General features: G+C 64.1%; 2 protein-coding genes across 2 annotated transcripts in view; one reads left to right on the plus strand and one right to left on the minus strand.

Annotated features, from left to right (window-relative positions):
- The first annotated feature begins 395 nt into the window (after positions 1-395).
- On the plus strand, positions 396-8,138 carry THAP3 (THAP domain containing 3). Its single transcript, XM_028511560.2, has 5 exons — positions 396-1,056; positions 4,347-4,539; positions 6,852-6,914; positions 6,999-7,103; positions 7,364-8,138. Exons 1-5 carry the CDS (start codon positions 983-985, stop codon positions 7,622-7,624), a joined length of 696 nt encoding a protein of 231 aa, XP_028367361.1. The 5' UTR covers positions 396-982; the 3' UTR covers positions 7,625-8,138.
- Positions 8,139-8,392: 254 nt separating this feature from the next.
- The window catches only part of DNAJC11 (DnaJ heat shock protein family (Hsp40) member C11), a 49,427-nt gene continuing 37,885 nt past the window's right edge, over positions 8,393-19,934 (minus strand). The window contains exons 7-16 of the mRNA XM_028511549.2: positions 19,162-19,235; positions 16,415-16,604; positions 15,843-15,928; positions 15,389-15,505; positions 12,935-13,090; positions 11,850-11,919; positions 11,133-11,190; positions 10,827-10,969; positions 9,998-10,127; positions 8,393-9,709 (exon numbers count right to left, since the gene is read on the minus strand). Of these exons, the coding sequence (XP_028367350.1) occupies positions 9,684-9,709; positions 9,998-10,127; positions 10,827-10,969; positions 11,133-11,190; positions 11,850-11,919; positions 12,935-13,090; positions 15,389-15,505; positions 15,843-15,928; positions 16,415-16,604; positions 19,162-19,235 (1,050 nt within the window). The 3' untranslated portion in view covers positions 8,393-9,683. The remainder of the gene's footprint in view (positions 9,710-9,997; positions 10,128-10,826; positions 10,970-11,132; positions 11,191-11,849; positions 11,920-12,934; positions 13,091-15,388; positions 15,506-15,842; positions 15,929-16,414; positions 16,605-19,161; positions 19,236-19,934) is intronic.

The following is a 19,934-nucleotide window of genomic DNA, read 5'->3' on the forward strand; positions in this document are numbered from 1 at the left end:
CAGGTGTTTGAGGTCTGTGCCCCGGGACAGTTGTGTTCTCCCCTCACCGCCTCCCCAAGCCATGGTGACAAGAAAACACGGGAAGTTCAAGTCGAGTTTGGTTTAGCAGGATGAAGAACACCCACAGCCCTTAATCTACTTTCATAGTAAATTCTCCAAAAGCAAACCATTGTATGAATAGACAGGAATAGCTTTCACGATTTCTTTTTTTTTTTTAAGATTTTATTTATTTATTTTTAGAGAGGGAAGGGAGGGAGATAGAAACATCAGTGTGCAGTTGCTGGGGGTTATAGCCTGCAACCCAGGCATGTACCCTGGCTGGGAATCGAACCTGCGACACTTTGGTTTGCAGCCCGTGCTCAATCCACTGAGCTACGCCGGCCAGGGCTGCTTTCACAATTTCTTCATCAAACTGAGCTTAAACCCCACTGAGAGGTTACCCTGCTTTGTAAAAGCTGCAGCCTCTGAGGTTCTGCAGGCGGGTCTGGGGTCTCCTGGGGGTGCATATCCAGCCCCTTTACACCTGGGGTTCGCAGTGCCGGAGCCTGTTCTGACCTCTGTCTGCCTCACCCCAATCTGGGGCCGCCTGGTTCCAGCGGCCAAAACGCGTCTCGGCACCTAAAATTTTGAAAATACTGGCCAAGTTGGGCACTGGGCCTTTCTCCGGTTTCCAGTTGTCCAACGCTGTTTCTGGGTGTCAAGTTTGGGGGACCCCAAAACGAGGTGAGGGCGCTGGGCTTCAGCGAACTGGGGCAAAAACCCGGAGCCCTTCCAAACTCCGGGCGACGCTGGTGGCGGGCACAGCGCAGGGAGTTGACCAAGAAGCAGAGCCAGACCCTCCAGCACCTCCGGGCAGCCCCGCCCCCTCCCTCTCACAGGCCACGCCCACCCACACCGACCAGTCCCGCCTCTGGCCTGCCTGCGCCCGAAGACTTCGCCGCCGCCATCTTTGTTAGGGGCAGCCGGGGCCTAGGGTCTGGAGATGCCCAAGTCCTGCGCAGCCCGGCAGTGTTGCAACCGCTACAGCAACCGCAGGAAGCAGCTCACCTTCCACCGGTGAGGGGCGGGGGCACCGGGGGCCCAGGGGCCTTGCTGCTGGGCCCGCCTCGCCCGGGCCAGGGGGCCGCGGACCCCACTGAGCCCGAGGCCTGGGGCGCTGGGGGGACCGGGATGTCAGGGTCGCTGCCCCGCTGCCTCGGGGGCAGAGTGGCCTGCGGCCTGGGGACTGGAGCAGTCAAGGGCCCAGCACCCCGCGCCGCCTCGGCCAGCCTGGGCGCACGGGAATGCGGTCGGAACGCTGGGCGCGCAGCCTGGCGCCAACCTGTCGCGGAAGGCCGAGGGCGTGCCTGCTGCGAGCTCAGGTCCATCCGGGCGGTACCTCCGCAGCCCCCGGCGCCCGCTGCAGTCCTTTGGGCGGTGGTGCTCCCCACGTCCCGGGGGCTTGATGCCGTAGGCGTTCACTACGAAGCTGCCGCCGCCTTGCTTTGCGGTGCGTCTTGCCCATGCAGAGCCACGAGCGGGCCCCGCATCCGGAAGGAGGAAGGCTGGAGGGCGGGAGAGTGTCCTGGGGGGGTGTGTGTGTGGGACACTGACTTGGCGGGAGTCCGCGGGGGTGGGGGGTGGGGAGTGGTGGTGGTGGTGGTGGTGGAGCCCTGGGCGGGGCCTGGCCCTGGAACAGGTAGGTCCCTGCCAGGGAGCCCGCCCTCACGCGCCCGTTTCTGTTCCTTCAGAGCTGCGCCCCAAAGGGCTGCTGCACTCGTTGTCTTTATTTCTATTAACATTTTCTATTGCAGCGTAAGTGCTTTTCTTGAAATATAACACATACAGGAAAGTGCACAAATCACAAGTACACAGCTCAACCAAGTTAACAAAGTAAATGAACACCCTGGGTGACTGCGGAGAAATGGCCCATCGCCTGCCCCCAGGAGGCCCGCAACAGCACCCCCTTCCTGTCCCTCCTCTTCCCCCGTCCCCCAGGGTGGCCCACACCCACCCTGCCTTTCCTCAGGGATTGCTCTGGCCTGTGTTGAACTTGAGGAGTGGACTCACACAGTGTACTTTCCTCCTGGTTTTTTTTCCCGCCACTGTGTTTGTGTCATCGATAGAAACGTCCAAACCTGTGGAGGATTTTATAGGCTTCCAAATTTCTTTTATGTGTGTGAAACTAAGGCGGGAATGCAGAGATTATGCGAGGGTGGGAGAAAGCGAAGTGGGGATCAGCTTGTGGGAGAGTTAACATAGATGCACAAAGGCAGTAGACAAGGCAAAGACAAACCTTTTACTCAAGAAGTTATAGGCCTGGGGTGTAACTACCCAGCATGACCTGCCTCATTAGGAATTTCTGATCAGGTCACTCCGGGGGCTGCTTTCCATAGTACCCCCCCTTTTTAAAAAAGGTTTTATTTATTTGTTTTTAAAGAGGGAAGGGAGGGAGAAAGAGAGAGAGAGAAACATCAATGTGTGGTTGCTGGGGGCCGTGGTCTGCAACTCAGGCATGTGCCCTGCCTGTGAATTGAACCTGCAACACTTTGGTTCACAGCCTGAGCTCAATCCACTGAGCTATGCCAGCCAGGGCTTGAACCCCCTTGTTTTCGTCCGAAGTTGGGAGTCATTTTTGTTTCACTTGGTGGCTGTTCATTCTTTTTCATTGCTGCATAGTATTCCACCGACCGCACAAACCAGCATTTATTTGTTGTTGTAGATCTCACGGGCATTTGGTTCCCCCTGTGTTTGCCATAGCAAGCACATGGCTTGACATTTTTGCTGGCGTGTTTGCCGGGACGCGTCTGTATGTTTCTATCAGGCGCACGCCTGAGGGCGGGGTTGGCTTCGATTCGCTCTCAAGCCCGCTACCGTCAGACTCGTGCCCCCGCTGCTCCCACAGACGGGCTCTGGCACGTCCCCAGTGGCCCACAGGGTGGCAGACGCAGGGTCTCATTGCGGAATGAGGTGGTCTCTCTGCGGCATTTGACACACCTGATCTCCGACCCCTTGAGACACCCCCTTCTAGGACACCTTTCAGCCTTTTCCGTTGTCACAGTGTCCCTGCTCAGCCTCCTTTGCTGGGTCCTCCTCGTTTCAACACTAGACACTGCAGCACTTTGGGACGGGCCGTGGCGGGGGCTGTCCCCGCCCACATTGCTCTGCGAGCACCACCTGCACCCGGGACTTTGCTGCCCTTGGTGTGGGGTAGACCCCCGACATGGCCGTCTGCAGACCGGTGTCCACCCGCCACCCCAGTCAGCATGTGGGTGTCTGAAAGGCACCTCACATGTAACATCTAACACCTAAGACCGAAGGTCCCAGGTCCCAGAGCTGCTGCTCCTCCTGCCTCCTTCCACTTTAATGTGCGACGCTTCTCCGTTTCATGGCCCACAGGCAACCCTTGTCGCGTGGATTTTGAAATATATCCCCCACATCTGCCCACACATCCCCTCCTCCTGCTCACGCTCCAGCCACCTCGTACCTCTCTGCAGCAGCCAGGGTGGGCTTGGTTGTTCCTCCCCACCCCCTGGCCCTGTCCAGAGCCTCCAGGAGCCCCCCATCTGCCCGAGACCCATGTCCTTCAGTCCCCACTCCTCCGCTTCAGCCGGAACCTGCCTCGGTCACTACTCGGACACGCCAGGCACACGCCTGCCACTAATCTCCCTTTGTTTTTTAACCTGGGCTGTTTGACTTTTGTTTTTAATTTATTGATTTGTTAGAGAGAAAGCGGGGAGGGAGGGATGGAGGGAGGAAGAGAGAGGGAGAGGGAAACAGTGATTTGTTGCCCCGTGCATCCGTGTGTTCACTGGTGGATTCCTGTGTGTGCCCTGACTGGGGACTGAACCCGCAACCTTGGCGTGTTGGGGTGTCGCTCTCACCCATGGAGCTGCCGGGCCAGGGCTGCTCTTCCTTCTGGTACCCACAGGGTCACGCTCCCACTCAACGACATCTCGCTGGTGGCCTTTCCTGACCACATCCTACTCTTCGTCCCTGCACGATCTTCACCTGTCTGGCTTGCTATCCGTCTGCCCTGTCTGGAATGTGGGCTTGACGAGGGTGGGGCTGTCTCGCTCCCATCCCCCAGCACCCTGAACGGGCCCCTCCTCGCCGGCTCCCGAGGGGACGAGGGAAGGCTTACTTGGTGCATGTAGCCTCGGAGACAGCTCTTGGGCCATGCTCATGGCCTCGTTTCCTGCCGAGGATGCCTTACCTTCCAGACGCTGGACGCCGTTTAACAGACAGAGGTTCCTGGATCATGCACGCAGCCCAGAACGCCGTGTGGTGGAGGGAGAACACCGGGCAGCTCTGAAGGGCCGACCTCAGCCTCACTCGCCCGTGCCCGCTCTTTCCTTGCCCCTCAGGTTCCCGTTCAGCCGGCCTGAGCTCCTGAAGGAGTGGGTGCTGAACATCGGTCGGGGCGACTTCGAGCCCAAGCAGCACACGGTCATCTGCTCGGAGCACTTCCGCCCCGAGTGCTTCAGCGCCTTCGGGAACCGCAAGAACCTGAAGCACAACGCCGTGCCCACGGTGTTCGCCTTCCAGGACGCCACGCAGGTGAACACACTTGTGTCTTCTCTCTGCGGAGCCGGCCTGCCGGGGTAGCACCCCCATCCCCCCCGGGTCTCCCGTCTCCCGGCAGGCAGGGGTGGCGCTGGCAGGGACGGAGGCTGCAGCGAGGGCCCTGCTGGCCACGACCTTCGGTCGAGGGGGTCCCCAACGGAAAGCCGATGTAGAGTGAGTCGTGCTTCACGGCTGGGTGCTGTTGGAGCAGCCGCCGGCGAGTGTGGCGAGAGCCCGGCCCTTCCTGCCACTCACTTCTGCCTGGTCCCACGTGGGCTCGAGGCCGTGCGGCGACGGCTTCCCAGCAGAAGGCAGCTGCTGAGCCTCGTTCAGGCCTCGTCCTCCTGCAGGGAGTCAGCTGGGGCTTGGACACCTCCGATCGGGAAGCCAGAGGCTGTGCCACTGCCATTCAGCACGCCTCTGCCGGGGTCCCACGGTGCGCCTTGTGCGCCGGCTGAGAGCGCTGTCCAGCCCGGGAGGCCGATGCCGGGGCAGCGCGAAGGAGGATGTGCACAGCACGGACAGGCCAGCGGCTGGGAGGGCTTTGGGGACAGTCGGGAGCAGCACGGGCCCTGGCTGCTTGGAGGGTTGTGGACGGGGATGGCTTGGGGCTGCTGTTGATTTTTGGGTGAGCTCAGTGTTGGGGCGGGGCTTCAGAAGGCTCCATCCGGCTGGAAGCTGTTCAGGGGCCCCTGCTGTGGCCCAGGTGAGTCTGGTAACGGCTGCCTGAGCTGCAGGTGAGCCTGTGATGAGAGGACTGCGTGGAAGGACTTTGCAGAGCCCGTGGGCTGATAGGGCGGAGGCCACGGAGGGAGCTTGCCGAACCCCTGGGGACCAGGGCTGCCTGCACGTTGAGTCTGATGTCCTGGTGGAGTGGGCACGGAGGGAACGTGTCTTGGTGGGGTGGGGTGTGCAGGGGTGGCTCAGACGGGAGCTCACGGACCACGGGTTGCTGAAGCCATGAGGGGGATTATACCGAATTCCATAAATCTTAGAGGTGTACAGAGTCCCAGAGGGTGGGCCCCACGGGGCACCTGCTTGAGCCTGGAAGGCGGAGAAGTGGTGGGACAGACAGAAGGCAGGCGGACGCCTGTTGCGAGAGTGATTTTATTGGGAAGGAGAGCAGAGGGGGCTGTGGGACCGGGAGTCCCGGGCCGTGGCCAGAACAGGCGCCAGCTGCAGGCAAACCTGCGCGGCCTCTGCCTGCCATCTCCCCCTCGCCCAGTGGTTTCCCCCAGAGGTCCGCATGCAGGTGGCCCCCTTGTCCAGGTCCACGTTCACGTTCATGGTTCTGCAGGCGGGCCGTTCCTGCCTGTCCTGCCCGCTGGGCTTTCTAGCACCTGCCCCCGCCCGCCGCACCGTGGGTTCCCTGTCCTTGGTCTCCTGCCCGCCAGCGGCCTCCAGGCCACGGGCTCCTCTCACCGCCTCCGACCGACAGCAGAACCCTGTCTGGGGCAGTCCGGGCCTGTCTGGCTGTTCTCTGTGCTACGGAAGGCCGTTTATTTTTATTTATACACGAGTAAAACTTTATTGTGGGAGGAACGCTAACATGAGACCTACCCTCAAAGTTAAAAAGCAAGTTGTATATATTTTTAGAGAGGAAGCGAGGGAGAGAAACATTGGTGGGTTGCCTCTCACGCGCCCCCTACTGGGGGCCTGGCCCACAGCCCCGGCGTGTGCCCTGACTGGGACTCACAGGCCGGCGCTCGGTCCACGAGCCCCACCAGCCAGAGGCCCTCAAACCTCTGAACGCACAGTAGGGCGCTGTGACCTGCAGGCACCACGTACAACGGCGCTCTCGAGGGTCACCGTCCTGCTTAATTGAAGCTTCGTGCCCACTGCTAGCAAGTCCCCCCGAAGCCCCTCTCAGCGCAGGCCTGCTGATACAGCAGTTTGATCGCTGATGCGTTGGTGGCCGTGGCTGCCCCAGAGGGTTCTGGGTAACCCCGGGGGTGGGGGGCGCGTTTCTGATCTGCGCCCCAGTGCCGGGGCGGCAGGCCCCGAGGTGGGCGTGTCCTACCACAGGGCCGCCCCTGTGAGCAAGCTTTGCGTCTAGGAGAACGCCAGGCCCTGGGGTGACATGACAGATTAGGTCCTTTGGCCCAAGATTTGGGTCCATCTTTAGCGAGAAGATAACGGTGGGCGGAGGTGGAGCCGGGTGGGGTTTCAGGGCCCAGTCTAACTGGGTAAACCTGGGCTGAGAACGGGGACCAGCGTGAGGTTCTCGGGGCGCAGGCCTCTCTCTCACCCCCCGACTGGGCCAAGCCTTGGGCTGCCCACGCACAGTAGCCCCGTGTTCCCTGCAGCTGGAGAGGGAGGACACAGACCCGGCCGCGGAGGGCGGAAGTGCTGACTCCGGGAAGGACAAGGTGAGTCTGCGCCGTGGCCAGTCCGCGCTGGGGGCCGGTCTGCACTGTGGCTGGGCCGCCCTGCAGCCATGCCTGCGCTTCCAGGTTCTTCCTGAGGAGGGCGCCAGGGATCGAGGCCCGGGGAGGAAGACGGACTCTGCCTCGGAAGCGCTGCAGCCGCCCCCCAGCGCCAGAGCCCCTGCAGGACAGGTAAGCCCAGGCAGAAAGGTGGCACGTGGCAGGTTGGTCTTCGCGGGGGTGGCGCGGGGCGGATTTGCCTCAAAGGAAGGAAAACTGGTCGGCTAACCGTGAGCACCACAGGGCGTGGCCCGACTGCAGGCTTCCCCCCAACAGTAAGAGCCACAGTGCGTCAGGTGAGCGACGAGAAGGGACCCCGGGGCCTTCCCACCTGTCCCTCCAGGGACGAGCTTTGCCTCTGGCACCGCCTACCTTCCACGTGCCTTCTGCAGGCCCCGCCCCCAAGACCAGAAGCAGCAGAGACGCCTGCGCAGTGGGCCGGCCCCCCACACCCCTCGGACCACAGCTACGCCCTGTTGGACTTGGACGCCCTGAAAAGGAAACTCTTCGTGGCGCTGAAGGACAACGAGCGGCTGCGGAAGCGCCTCAAGGCCCAGCGGCTGGCGATGCGGAGGATGTGCAGCCGCCTGCGAGCCCTGCACACCGGGCGTCTGGGGCCCCGGGCTGGGCCGCCGCGGGAGCCGCGGAGCTGAGCCGGGCCGCCCGGCTCTCTCGCCCGAGGCCCCGTAGACGGGCCGCCGTTTTGGGGCTCTGAGTGTGAGTCCTTCTGCCCTGCTGCCGACCCTGAGTGGCAGAGAGGCACGCCGGGCTGGGACCCTGGCGAGGAGCCCAGCGCAGCCTCAGGTGGAGCTTGGCATCAGGCCGTGAGGGGCCGGGGCTGTGAGCCCGAGAACCCCCTGGTTGTCCGGGGGTGACAGCCCCAGCTGCCCTCTCTCCACCAGCCAGTGTCCTTGGAACTACAGCTGCTGGGCTAGAGTGGCAGACACTCCCCCAGTGGGGCAGCTGGGTCTCCCCCAGGAGGGTCCAGGTGGGTGGGTTGCTCCCACCCACAGCAGACGGGGTGACAGCCAGCTCTCGGGCAGCAGCAGTGGCCCTTCCGTGGCCTGGACAGCTGGCTCTCTGGCCGGGGCTGGCCTGTGTTCTAGGACGGCCCCTTCCTGGGCTGGTTTGCCGGAACTTCGGAATAAAGTGTTTTCCGACACTGCAGGCTTCCCTCCTTTCTTTAAAATCGAGCATTGATTTGAGGGCGTGGCCACAAGGAAAAGGTGCCTTCAGTGAGAACGAGCAACAGCCTAGCCTGGGAGACGCCCGGCTGTGGACTCGCCCGCAGCTTCCAGCGACCCTCGCGGCTACACGCAGCCCCAGCCTTGAGGGGGCAGGGGTGGGCGAGGCCCCGGGTGGGGGCCCCTGCTTCACTCTGCTCACTCCTGACACCGCACAGACGCACCGAGACGCGGTCCCCGGCTTTCAGGAAAGGTTTATTGTGGTGAGCGTGCCTCCTGTACATCCACGTCAGGCCCAGGAGGGAGCTGGGCCCTGCTGGAGCCACCGGCCGCGGACGGGGCAGGGCTGTGTCCGCGGTCGGACTCGTCAAACGTGGCGCCCACTGCACAGTGCGAGTTCAGGGCAGCAGCTCGGAGAACTTCTCAGACTACGTTGCAGGGGGAGAGAAATAAATACTACAGGACTGGACCACCTGAGCTGCTTTTAAAAAACTGGAGGGAGTGGCCATCAGCGATTCCGCTGGCACCAGCGTGGGGGCGGTCAGAACCAGTCTGGCGGGTCTCCGCTCATCGCAGCTGACAGCCCCCAAAGTACCCTGCACCCACCCGAGGCCAACGAAGGAAGAAGGCCTTAGTCCCCTGTGCAGAGGAGCTGGGCCGGGTCAGGTGTGGGGAGCCGCAGTGCCACCTGCTGGCCGCAGGTGAGCACTGCCCTGGGCCCACGGCATGGTCCGAGGGGGCCCTCTGTGCTTCCCCTTCTCCTCTGACCCCTCAGGTTCCAACTCTGCACTGTGGCGTGGGCACAGGCGGGCCGGGCCTAGCCGTGAGGGACATGGTGAGAAGGACGGACCGCCGCCTCTTCCCACAGGGACAGGGGTCCTGGAAGGAAGTGACCTATGACAGGGACGGTCCTGGGAACCGGCCACAATTCTCTGTCCCAAGCCAGGTGCCAGTGGAATGACTTGAGAAGTTCTGGGAGGGAAAGAAGGACTAGTTTCCAACGTCACTTGTCAGATAAAAAGCAGATTTATAAACCCACGCTCCTCTCCACATTTCATCAGGGAAAGGCGGTTGTCGGGAGGCTGACCACGCATGCTCACTCGGCCGGAGACTCCCGCTCTCCCCTCCTCTGCCGGGCGGGGCCGGGCTCCCGGGCCTGCGTGCGAGGGCAGGGTGTCCCACGGGGACCCCGAGGCAGGCCAGGGGCTGCGGGGTGGCTGCGGCCAGCAGGTGCCGGAGACCCCGGGGCGTCCCGGGGCCGGGGCCCTGGCCTCGGGGACATGATCCTGGGGGACAAAGACACAGCTGCGCCCTGGTCCTGGTCCTGGCGGGCCTGCTGCGCTCCGACCCGCCGCACCCGGGGAGCGGGCTGTCTCCGTCCCTTCACATAATTGATTCGGGACCACCTTCTATAGGAATAATATAAAATAAACATATCTTATGTCTGGGTTTTTTCCCTGCTTCCAAATTTGTTGACTCCCAGGAAAAGATTTTTTGCAGCCTCTTTTAATCTGGTGTCTCGGGCAGCTTATCCGTCCGTGTCAATCCTGTGGGCTGTGGAAGAGAAGGCCGACTCAGTGGGGCCCGGCCCTCAGGGCACCAGAGGCGGCCTGGCCAGTGGGGGCCTCTGGAGCTCGAAGGGGCAGCGGGGTTGCTCCTGCGTACCCCGCCGCGGGAGCTGCCCCCCTCAGGACCGCACACCCGGGGCCCCTCGCGAGCCCCAGACACGACTGCGCCCAGGCAGGTGACAGAGTCCACACCGATGCCCCTGGTCCTGGCCGGTGGCCCCGGGTCTGTCCCGGTCCCTGCAGCGGGCAGGCGGCGGCGGAGGGCGCTACTCACACTGCTTTGGTATCCTGAGCGCCTCGCCGTCCTGCGCCATCACCTGGTGCAGGACGCCCCGGAACTGGTACAGCACCTTCAGGCTCTTCTCCTCACCCACGCAGGGGTCGTAGAAGCCGGGCAGCCCAGCCTGCAACAGACGGATTCCCATTCGCAACGGGACTCGAGGCGGCCGTCTCCCCCGCACGGCCACCGTCTGCCGCCACGTGCAGGCGCAGCCCCCGCCCTTTGCCGGGCCTTGACATCCCCTGGAAGAAGCACACTTGGCCACTTGAGGAGAAGGAAACGAAAACTTGAAAAAGGGGCCTATTTAGTCCTAGACCTCCCTCTCAACAGAGCTCCCCCCACCCCAGTGCACCCCATCTGCACAGAAGCCCCACCAAGACGCAGACACGGCAAGGCTTCCCGGGGAGCCGGGCGCCGCTGGGCCTGAGCGAGGGAGCACTCGAATCTGGCGCTGACGCCCACGCCCCAGGCTCCAGCGTAGCCTCGGGTGTGCCAGGCCACCTCGCACGCCCGGAACAGGGTGAGCAGTGAGCGGCACGTGTGCTCCACAAAGGCAGGATGCATGTGTGTGTGTGTATGTGTGTGCGCGAGCGCGTGCATGCTGCACCTGGCGCACAGTAGGTGCCTGACAAATGCTTGGGAGTGAATGAGCGAGTGATGCGTGGAGCACACTGCTCCAGTGCGGACGCCACCGAGGTGCGGGCAGCATCCCGCACGGCGCATGCTGGCAGCGGGGCGGCTCCGCTGCGATGACCCGGCCGTTCCAAGGGGCGGTCCCCAGAAGCCTCGTCCGTCCGACCCCCGTGGGGGCGGGGCGCTGTACCTTGGAGGCCTCCGTGAGGATGAGCTTCGAGTCCTTCACCAGGCACTGCAGCGGCACCGTCACGTCGATCACCTTCACCTTCTCGCTCTTCTTGCTCTTGTCGTTGACAAACTTCCCGTACCACGCGTTGACGATGATGAGGCCTGAGGACCGCTCAGTCAGCAGGGGCGGGGCTCCGTCAGCAGGGGCGGGGCTCCGCCAGCACCCTCTGCCCCCCGCCCCCCTCTGCCGCTGGGCAGCAGGAGCAGCGAGCTCCGTGGAGACCCCCTCTCCCACCCTTTCCCAGGAGAGGCCGTGCCTTCTTACCCATTCTGGATTCTTCTGCCTCGATGATCCTTCGGACAGACTCCTGCATCAACCGAACCTGCAAAGAACGAGGCCGGCGGCCATGAGGGCCCCCTCGCCGGGCCCCGCCTTGCTGCTCAGGGCCACAGCCGAGCGCCTGGCATAGCTGTGGCCCCCCCGCGGAGGACCCAACAGTGCCGTCGTTTACGCCGCGTGTCTCTGTTCTGCCGCTCAGAGACAACTCACTTAAGGGAAAGAAAAAAAGGACAACACCCAGCACTGTGTTTTAGAGAGGGGGAAGGGAGGGAGAGAGGAAGGGAAGCACTGACGCGACAGAGAAACACCGACCAGCTGCCTTTTGTACGCGCCCCGACTGGGGGCTGAACCTGTAGCCCAGGGACGTACCCTGACCAGGAATCGAACCCCCATCGTTCAGTTTGCGGGACGACACCCAACCCACTGACCCGCAGGGGCCAGGGTCAGGGCCCCACCACTTTCGAAACAACCTCGCCATGCCTCCCGGGGTTCACTGAACCTGCAGAACCAGGACTGACGTCCCAGCGTAGCACGCCAGGGGCAAGGTCAAGACCATGGGGACCAGTGCAGCTGCCGGGGAAGACGTCTGAGCGAGGCCAAGGCCGGGGCCAGCAGGGAGAAGTGTGTCCCGGAGGGAGGGAGGGGAGCAGCAGCATGAGCTCCGCCCACGGGGGGCGCCCGGAGACCCGACGCAGCACTTACCGCCGCCTCGGCCTCCTGCTTCTTCTGCAGGATGTCGGTGGCTGTGCTCTCCCTCTGCTTCTCCAGCTCCCTGTGCGAGACAAGCGCAGCCTCACGTTAGCTCGGCCTCACCCGCGCTGGACCTGCGCCCGGCGAGCCGCCTGTGGGTCCGCCTGCGTCCCTGGATCGGGAACTTTAAACAAAGTATCTCCCGGGCAGTCCCCAGCACATCTGTTCGTGAAGGGCCCGTGCGGCTTTGTCTTCGCCCCTAGAGGGCTCTCCCCGCCTCCTCAACGCAGCGGCGGGGCGCCCCTGCCAGCCCCTGCCAGGTCCTGCGGAGAGAAGCCCCCACTGACCAGGCTCCCAGGGAGGTGGGAGGGGCTCCCAGAGGAAGACGAGAGACTCTGGGACAGGCCACCCACTTCTGGGATCAGGACCACTCTCCCAGGAAGGCCGCCACACCCATGATACCTGGTACACAGGAATACCTCCGCCCCCCCCCCTCCCCCCCGGAAAGTGCAGAGATGGGGGCAGCACACGCCTGCCCCGAGGGAAGATGCGACGCAGCACACCCTTTGTTTCCAGCCTCAAGCCTCCTGGGCAACCAGGACCCTGAACCCCAGGGATTCAAAGGCGGCAGCGGCCCCAAACCGGAGGCTCACTCCTCCCCTCAGACTCGCTCAACTCGGCCATGTCCGACCCTGCCCGTCCCATGGCGCACACAGCTCCTAAAACTCTGTGGCACACCAAAGATGTGTAGTTTTTGTGACCTGACCAAAAAAATAGGTATAATTCTGACCCATTCACACTGGACGGCCACTGCTGTGTTATTGGCGTCTGCCGTTCCCGCTTATCTGACAGTCGGGGGGGCGGGGGGGGGCAAGGGGCCGTGCCCCTGGCCGACCGGAGCTCCGTGACTTACGAAATGCGATCACTGCGCCGTGACGAGTCACCCACGGAAACTGCGGAGTGAGTTGCGCTTCCGTGCGGTCTACGACGGCACAGCTCACTCACTCGTGCGCCTTGTGTGGGGACTCCTGGCGGGCCCCCCCTCCCCCCAGGGGACGAGGACGCCGAGGCACAGAGGCTGCCGGCGCCGGGCTCACCTCTCCTTCTGCGCCCGCAGGTACGGCTTGATGAGGAGGCGGTGCATCGCGAAGTAGGCCACGAGGGGCCCCGCGGTGGCGTAGAACACGGCACTGGGGAGGAGCTGGTCCGTCAGGTGGATGGGGAAGAAGTACGTCTGACTGGCCCGGTTCAGCCTGGAAACCAAACACGGACCGGACGTCCACGGTGAGGCAGGGGCCTGGCGAGGGGTGGCGGGTCCCCGCCTGGGAAGAGCACCTCTCAGAGACCCGGGACGCCAGCCGGAAGGAGCCCCGCGGCCCGCTCACGGCCCGCTCCGCTGGGCCGGCCCCGTTCCGAGTTCAGCTGCTGCGTCTGATGTGCACGACAGCAGACGGCCCCGGTCCTGCTGACGGCCAAGGGCAGAGCGACGGACTGACGCTGGAGCAGGGCCAACGTGGCCTTAGAAGACGGGAGGGGACTTGCCTCTGGGGCCAGGGGACAGTCCCGTCTCAGTCCTCGGCTGATGTCTTCAAAGGAAGCGGGTGAGGACGCCGCACTGAGGACCGCAGGGTCAGCGGCCGACAGGCACTACGGCCCTCTGGTCAGACCGTTGCCCTCACTCCCACCGGCCGCCATGTCCGCCAAAGGCCAGAGGACGGCTGAGGTCTCATAAAAGGTGTAGAGAGAGCTGCCCGACTTCCTGCGCTCCAGTCCCTTCCCGCCCTCCCACACTGGGCCACCAACTAGGCACAGGGCCCTGTGACTCGGCGTCTGTTTAAATGCTTCTCCAACACGGCCGTCACGCGACACGGCCTGAACGGCACTCCTGTCCCCCCAGAACTCTCATCGCCAGCTGTGCGGCGCCTGTGGGCACCATTATTGGTGCCGTCCTCCCTGCCGGTGACCAGCTGCTCGGGGGAAGGGCCTGGGGTGGGTGCAGGGGGAGCTTCATCCACCCCTGGGGGGGGGGTCCGAGTCTGCAGACACCGCCCGGGCACGTGCTCGCCAGCGCCTGTCGCGCTGAAGGCGCTGGAGGAGCCGTTTCCCCCACCCCCAACGGCCTTGCCGCTTGGCACTGCCGCCCTGGCCGACGTGGGTGGACATGACTGCCCGCATGGCTACGGGTCAGCGGGTGCGGGCAACAGGGGGAGACGCCGGGTCCCAGTCACGGCCCCCAACAAGCTAAGAGTGGAGGGAAGGAGCGCGCTCTGCTCTCCAGCCTGAGCTGACCCCGGGGACCTGCCTCGACGCTCATCTCCGACACGGAGGTGTGTGCGTGTGCTCTGCGCCCTCTCTCCCCTGGGGTCTTGGCACAGCCGCGGGGGCCAGGCTGTCTGTGCTCTAGGCTCCGGAGCACTGGTGGAGGTGGGTGCGATGGAGAGCAGTGAACAGAGAACCAGAAAAGGGACTGCCTGTGGCAAGGCGAGGGGCGGTCTTGGCGGTTTGGTGACGGCTGAGCAGAGACCTGAGGGGCCCAAGGGCCCAACCGTGCAGTTGTCCGGGGGCCGAGGGACTGCGGAGGCTGAGGGCAGTCGGTTGCGTGTCCCAGAAGCAGTGTGGGGGCCAGCCCGGCGGGAGCGCGGGGGTGCGTGGGAGGGGAGGAGCTCAGAAGGACAGCGAGGGGCCAAGTTGCATGGGGCCCCAAAGGCGGCCCTGCACTGAGGCAGACCCTGCGGGCTTCAGCAGAAGGGTGAAGTGCAACGCAGCTAACTTACACTTTCACGAGACCCTGCCTGTGCGCAAGACCTGTGCGATGCTGACCGCGGGGACGCGGCAGGGACTCAGACACAGGCAGGGGAGGGGTGGGGCTGCGGCTCCTCGGGCTGTGTGGTTGCTGCAGTGCTGAGGTGGCTCCCGGGGCATTCAAGGCAGTGCGTGGGAAAAGCACGGCCAAGGCTAACTCTGAGGGCTGGAGCAGAACACGGGCAGGACGGGGTCACCCGCACTGAGAGGGAAAGACCTCGGGCACAGCAGGTTGTGTGAAGCGTGCCCGAGAGAGGGGGAAGGAAGTCTGACACGTGAGCTGGAGACCAGGTGCGGGGAGGGCCCACTGGGACTCAAATGCAAGCCTTCAGCACGTGAGGGCACCTGAAGCCACGAGGCTGAGGCTCGGTGAGACCCCCGGGGAGTGAGCCCGGACAGACGAGGGCGGGAGGGATCTGAGCAGAGGATGACCTGGCCCTGCCTGTGCCTCCAGGGGCGCTGGGCACACGCGTGGCGCTGTGAGCCGTGTCACTGAGCGGGCAGGCGGAGTCAGGGCCCAGGGCCATGAGGGCGGCAGAAGGCAGAGGAGGCACAGGCCGGTGGACGACGGCCGGGGAGCAGACCTCACCAGCGGAAGGTGGGCCCACGGGTCCCCTGACGTTTGTGTGAACACCCCTCTGAGGACACTGTGCAGTGACACCTGCTTCGTCCCCAGCGCAGGTGAGGCCCAGGCGGGTCACAGGAAGCCCGATGACCCGTTGTGGCCACGGATCTCCGACGCGACTTACTTGACTTTGAGAGAGACGCCCTGGGGAACCCCGATGCTGACCGCGGCCCCGAGAACGCTGTGCCTGGAGATTTTCCTCTCGGCCCCGTACTCCACCACCGTCCCGAAGAAGCCGGCCCTGCGGGAGTGGACGGCGGTGAGCGGGCAGGGCCCCCGGCCCCCACGCCCGGGCACGGCCACTCAGAGCAGCGCTGGGTCGGCCACCGGCCGCCGCCCTCCGCCCGGCCCTCCCCGCCGCTCGCGGCCCGCGAACAGAACAAAACCAGGACCCCAACGGTCCAGCCGTCCATTCGACCCCTGGGCCCCCGACCCCTGGGACCCCCACCGCCCCTCGGTGGGAGGCGCTTGAGGAACGTCTCGCACGACAGACGGACACGGGCGGGCACGTTCCACCCACCGGCTCCTCCACCAGAAACCCTCACCGGCACGCCCCCCGCCGCCAGGCCAGGACTCACTTGAGCGAGCCTTTCACACGAGTCTGGTCGTCGTCCTGGAACTTGTGCTGGTAGCTGATCAGTGCGAAGGAGTGCGGGATCCCCAGCTGAGAAGACAGGCAGGAAACCGGGGCTGGGGGCAGGGGCGCGGGGGCCCCCCCACCCCGAGCACACCGCACGACGTGTGTGGACACCTCCCTGCCGCTGACATTTCAACGCTGGGAGTCTGCACGTGAAACCCAGGCTTCTGCCTCATCGCGTTAAAAACAAAAGATGCCTGCACCACCGAGCCTGCAGTCCCTCACGCCGGCAGCTCCCGTGTGCCCGCCGGCCGGAGTGGCATTTGTGCGCTCAGCTCCGCCAGGCTGCCGGCACGCTGGTTCTGTGGGCTCTTCCCACCGGGAGACGTGAAAAAGGCATGCAGCGTTAGGGTGACTGAACGCAGCCCCCCGGGAGCCTGAGAACCACGGCGTGTCAGCACCCGAGCGAGGGGTCGACACCTGCCCCATCGGGCCGCAGGCGCTCGGATTCGGGTGGGGCGAGCAGGTGCGGGCTGCGCACTGAGGGAGGGCACGTGTGCACACGGTCCCCACCTGCAGGGCCACGGTGAAGTGGCTGGTTTTGGTGTCCCGGACGATGCTCGTGTTCATGGCCGACTGGATGCCCCATCGCCACTGCAGGTAGCCCACGGTGTTCTTGTCCAGGTTCCGAGCCAGGACAGTGGTGAGGCCGGGCCGGACGCCGCGGGACGAAAACTGCAGAGCACAGTTGGTCGTCACGAAGCTGGGGGGACAGACAGGGGGTCCTGGGTGACGCCTGGCTCTCAGCTGTTCCCAGCCCCGTCCTCTCTGCTGAAACCCGGCTCACCCCCTTTCCCTCACCCCGGGGCTGGCTCCCGGCACGGAAAGCAGGAGACCAAGCCTCTATCACAAGAGGGAGACGAGGGCGACTGGGTGGAACCGTCCCAGCAACCGCCTGGCTCCCTTGCACTGCCCAGCCCGTCCATTCCCACTTTAGCCGCAACCCCCGAGGCACCTGCCAGAGGGCCAGTCCGCCTGCGGGTCCCCATCAGGCGCCTGGGAGGCTCCCAAACTGGCCGCACGCTAGACCCCCTGCTGATCTAGAGAGCACTGCCCGCGGGCTCCTGCCCGAGGAACCCTGGTCCGAGTGGGAAAAGCCCACCAGGTGATGGGAGGCGCAAGCAGAGCTCGAGAACCACCCAGAGCCCACCCGGACCAGTGCAGCCGGGATTTCTGGGCGAGGCCCAGGCACCACAAGGCTGCCCACAGGGTTCGGGTGGACACCCGTGGACTGAAGCCACTTGAACAGCTGGAACGGGAAGTCCTCCGTGTCCTTGACAGGTCCTGTGGCTTTAAGTAACACGAAGTGCAACAAAACCAACTGTCCCACAGGCTGGCTAACGCCAGCAGGAGTGAAGTTCCTGCATCTCATCGGCCAGCGGCGAAACCGGGGTCAAGGCCATGCCTTCTCTTCTCCTCGGTGCCTGTCGCACAGCTGACCATTCCCGGGAAAGGCCTCCTCGGAAGCTGGTTTCCGGGGAGGCAGCCCCACCTTCTGGTTAGAAAGGGGTATTTCATCTCGCTAACAAAGCACCGCACACAGCTGGACTCCGGTGTTACAAGCGAGCAACCGAGCCTGCAGTCAGCGGTTCCTGCTCAGTCCCCTTCTCCTCTTCTCTTCCTAAGCCCCGGAGGTGTCGCTTCTGCCGTTGAAATGGTAACAAGTGGGATAACTCTGACCGTAGTCCCTCCTCACTCGCAGGCTTCCAGTAGCTTCCCACGCTCCTCAGGCCCCACCCCAACCTCCCCGTCAGTGTGCCCTGGAGCGGCACCCCGCGGCTGTCGTCGGCTTTACTGGGGTCAGGGGCGCAAGCCGAAAGAGGGACAAAAGTCGCCCCTAGGCTTTTAAGACAGGGTGACACAGGGACACTTAACGAACCAAAATACGAAGAGCGAGACCCCCGTGCATTTTTATCCAGCGTGTCCTAGACAGACAGACAGACAGACACACTTCGGGGAGAGACCGGCAGCGCGGGCGCCACACAGGCAGCCCGAGAGAGACCACCACGCACGCCGCAGCACGCCTCTGCCTGCCTTTCTCCAGGCCGGCTCCGCACCAACTCTGCCCACTAGTTCGGTCGTGCAGGGAGCAGCGGGACCTGGGATTCGGACGCCCCGAGACACGGCAAATTAGCAGACCGGCGTCCTTGTTTACAAATCTCCACTCAGGTCTGATGAGCTGGAGACTCGGGGAAATTCCACACCTGCAAAAGCTGACGACCAGCCGGCCCTGGAGCCAGGTGACCCCTCTGTGGACAGACGCTTTGAGGCTCAACCGGAACGAAATGGCCAGCGGATTTTCCTCAAAGACGCATTTCCTCACGGGCCCGATCTTCAGAATGACCTGCTCTGCTTGCTCAAACCAGGGAGGCGCGGGCCCCTCCCCAGGAGGGCCCGCTCGTGGGGGGGCAGGGAGCTGGGCCCTCCGCCAGCGTCCGAGGTGACGACCCCGAGCAGACAGGGGCAGGGCAATGCTGACACGCAGGGAACACACTGTTCACCTGACGTGCAGGTAACAAGTACAAATCCCTGTCCCTCTCCCAGAGCCACCAGCCCACGCCCCAGAACAGAGCTGGAGAGGCCTGGTTCGACCTGACATCAGAGCCTGGAGCAGCCCCTCCCTGCGGTCTCTGCCCAGGCTGCGGTCATCTGCACGCGCCGCGTCTCTAACACTCCCCTTATGCTCTGTACGTTGGATGGACCCCTGGACTTGTTCTCACTGCCAGACAGTGGCAAGCACGCACAACCAATGGGACTCAAGCTGCCCCCTCCCAGGCTGCCCCACGCTGCATTTCACCAAAGCTCACTCTGGTGCCCCACATGGGGCTGGGGCCACCCCTGCTGCGCTGGGAGGGACAGGAGTCAGGGATCAGAGCTCCGCACAGCCACTCCCTGACGCCGGGAGTCTCACAAGCTGCCCACTGCCCGTGGAGCCCCTTTGCAGAGCTTTCTGCGTGTTCTTGGGACAAATGGTGCGCGAGCTCACACATGTCCGACTGCAGACCGACGTCCCCATTATGAAGGCGCCCCCACTCCAGGTTCCTCATAGCCCATGGTGACCGACTGGGGCGCCGAGGACACCACACCAGGTAGGAGCGCCGGGCAGAAGTAGAACCCACCCGTGTGCTCCTGCGCCCTGCCCTAGGGACCCGGTAGGGGTCCCTCCAGCCGCTCCAGATGACCTCGACAGAGAGGGTGCACAGCCTCCAGCGTCCTACATCCACAAAGACCCGCAGAGAGGGATATCTTTTTATATTTACCATCTTGGTGTGAGATTGCGGAACAGCTTTAGACCGAAGAGAGGCCCCTGCAGGTCCCCAGCTCCAAACTCTAACTGTTCAAAACAGGAAAAGGAGAAGCATTAATGGTGTCTCATCTCAAGGAGGTGGCCCGGTCTCAGGCCGGCACTGGCCAGCCCCCGCCCCCCCCCCCCCCCGGCTCCCGGGCTGCAGGCCCACGCCGGAACTCTGGAGGAGGGGCGGCCAGAGGCCTGCTGTGTGTCCTCACTCTGCCAGAGCGCACTGGGCTCGCTGACCCACAGGAGGCAGCGCCCTGCCCCTGAAAGGAGCCCTTCCCCCGCCCCCGCCCCAAGGAAACAGTCCTCCCCGGCCCCCCGTGTCTGCAGAGAGCCTGCCCCAGCAGTCAGTTGCGGGCCCCCACCCCCTGCCCTCCCGTGCAGGGCCCTCATTTCTGCCTTTTCCTCCGGCTCTGCTTCGCCGCCCACAGGTATCCCAGGCGACCGGAGACGGCTCTCGGGGGCCCAATGTCAAACCCATCAGCAGTTCCGCACCACAGCCTCGGGCGCCCTGCCAGGCCCGGCGGCCTCACTGACTAGTCCGGGTGACTCTCTGGGCAACCCCTCAGCGCTAATGAGATGCAGCTCGATTCGCTGGGCAGAACCGGCTGTTCAGTGGCCGCCAACCAGTGGACCACGGCCCCCAGGCAGAGGCACTGCCTTCTGAGTTGTCCAGGAAAATGGAGAGCCTTCTCGGTTTTTGCCGAGTTTCCGGAGGTGAGATTTCCAGAAGCTGGC

Source organism: Phyllostomus discolor, chromosome 5 (assembly GCF_004126475.2).
Source record: "Phyllostomus discolor isolate MPI-MPIP mPhyDis1 chromosome 5, mPhyDis1.pri.v3, whole genome shotgun sequence".
In the NCBI taxonomy this organism is placed as follows: domain Eukaryota; kingdom Metazoa; phylum Chordata; class Mammalia; order Chiroptera; family Phyllostomidae; genus Phyllostomus; species Phyllostomus discolor.

Coding starts and splice junctions, on each gene's coding strand:
- THAP3 (XM_028511560.2), top strand. CDS start 983: ATGCCCAAGTCCTGCGCAGCCCGGCAGTGTTGCAACCGCTACAGCAAC. Junction 1,057..4,346: donor AAGCAGCTCACCTTCCACCG/GTGAGGGGCGGG, acceptor CTTGCCCCTCAG/GTTCCCGTTCAGCCGGCCTG. Junction 6,915..6,998: donor CTGACTCCGGGAAGGACAAG/GTGAGTCTGCGC, acceptor CTGCGCTTCCAG/GTTCTTCCTGAGGAGGGCGC.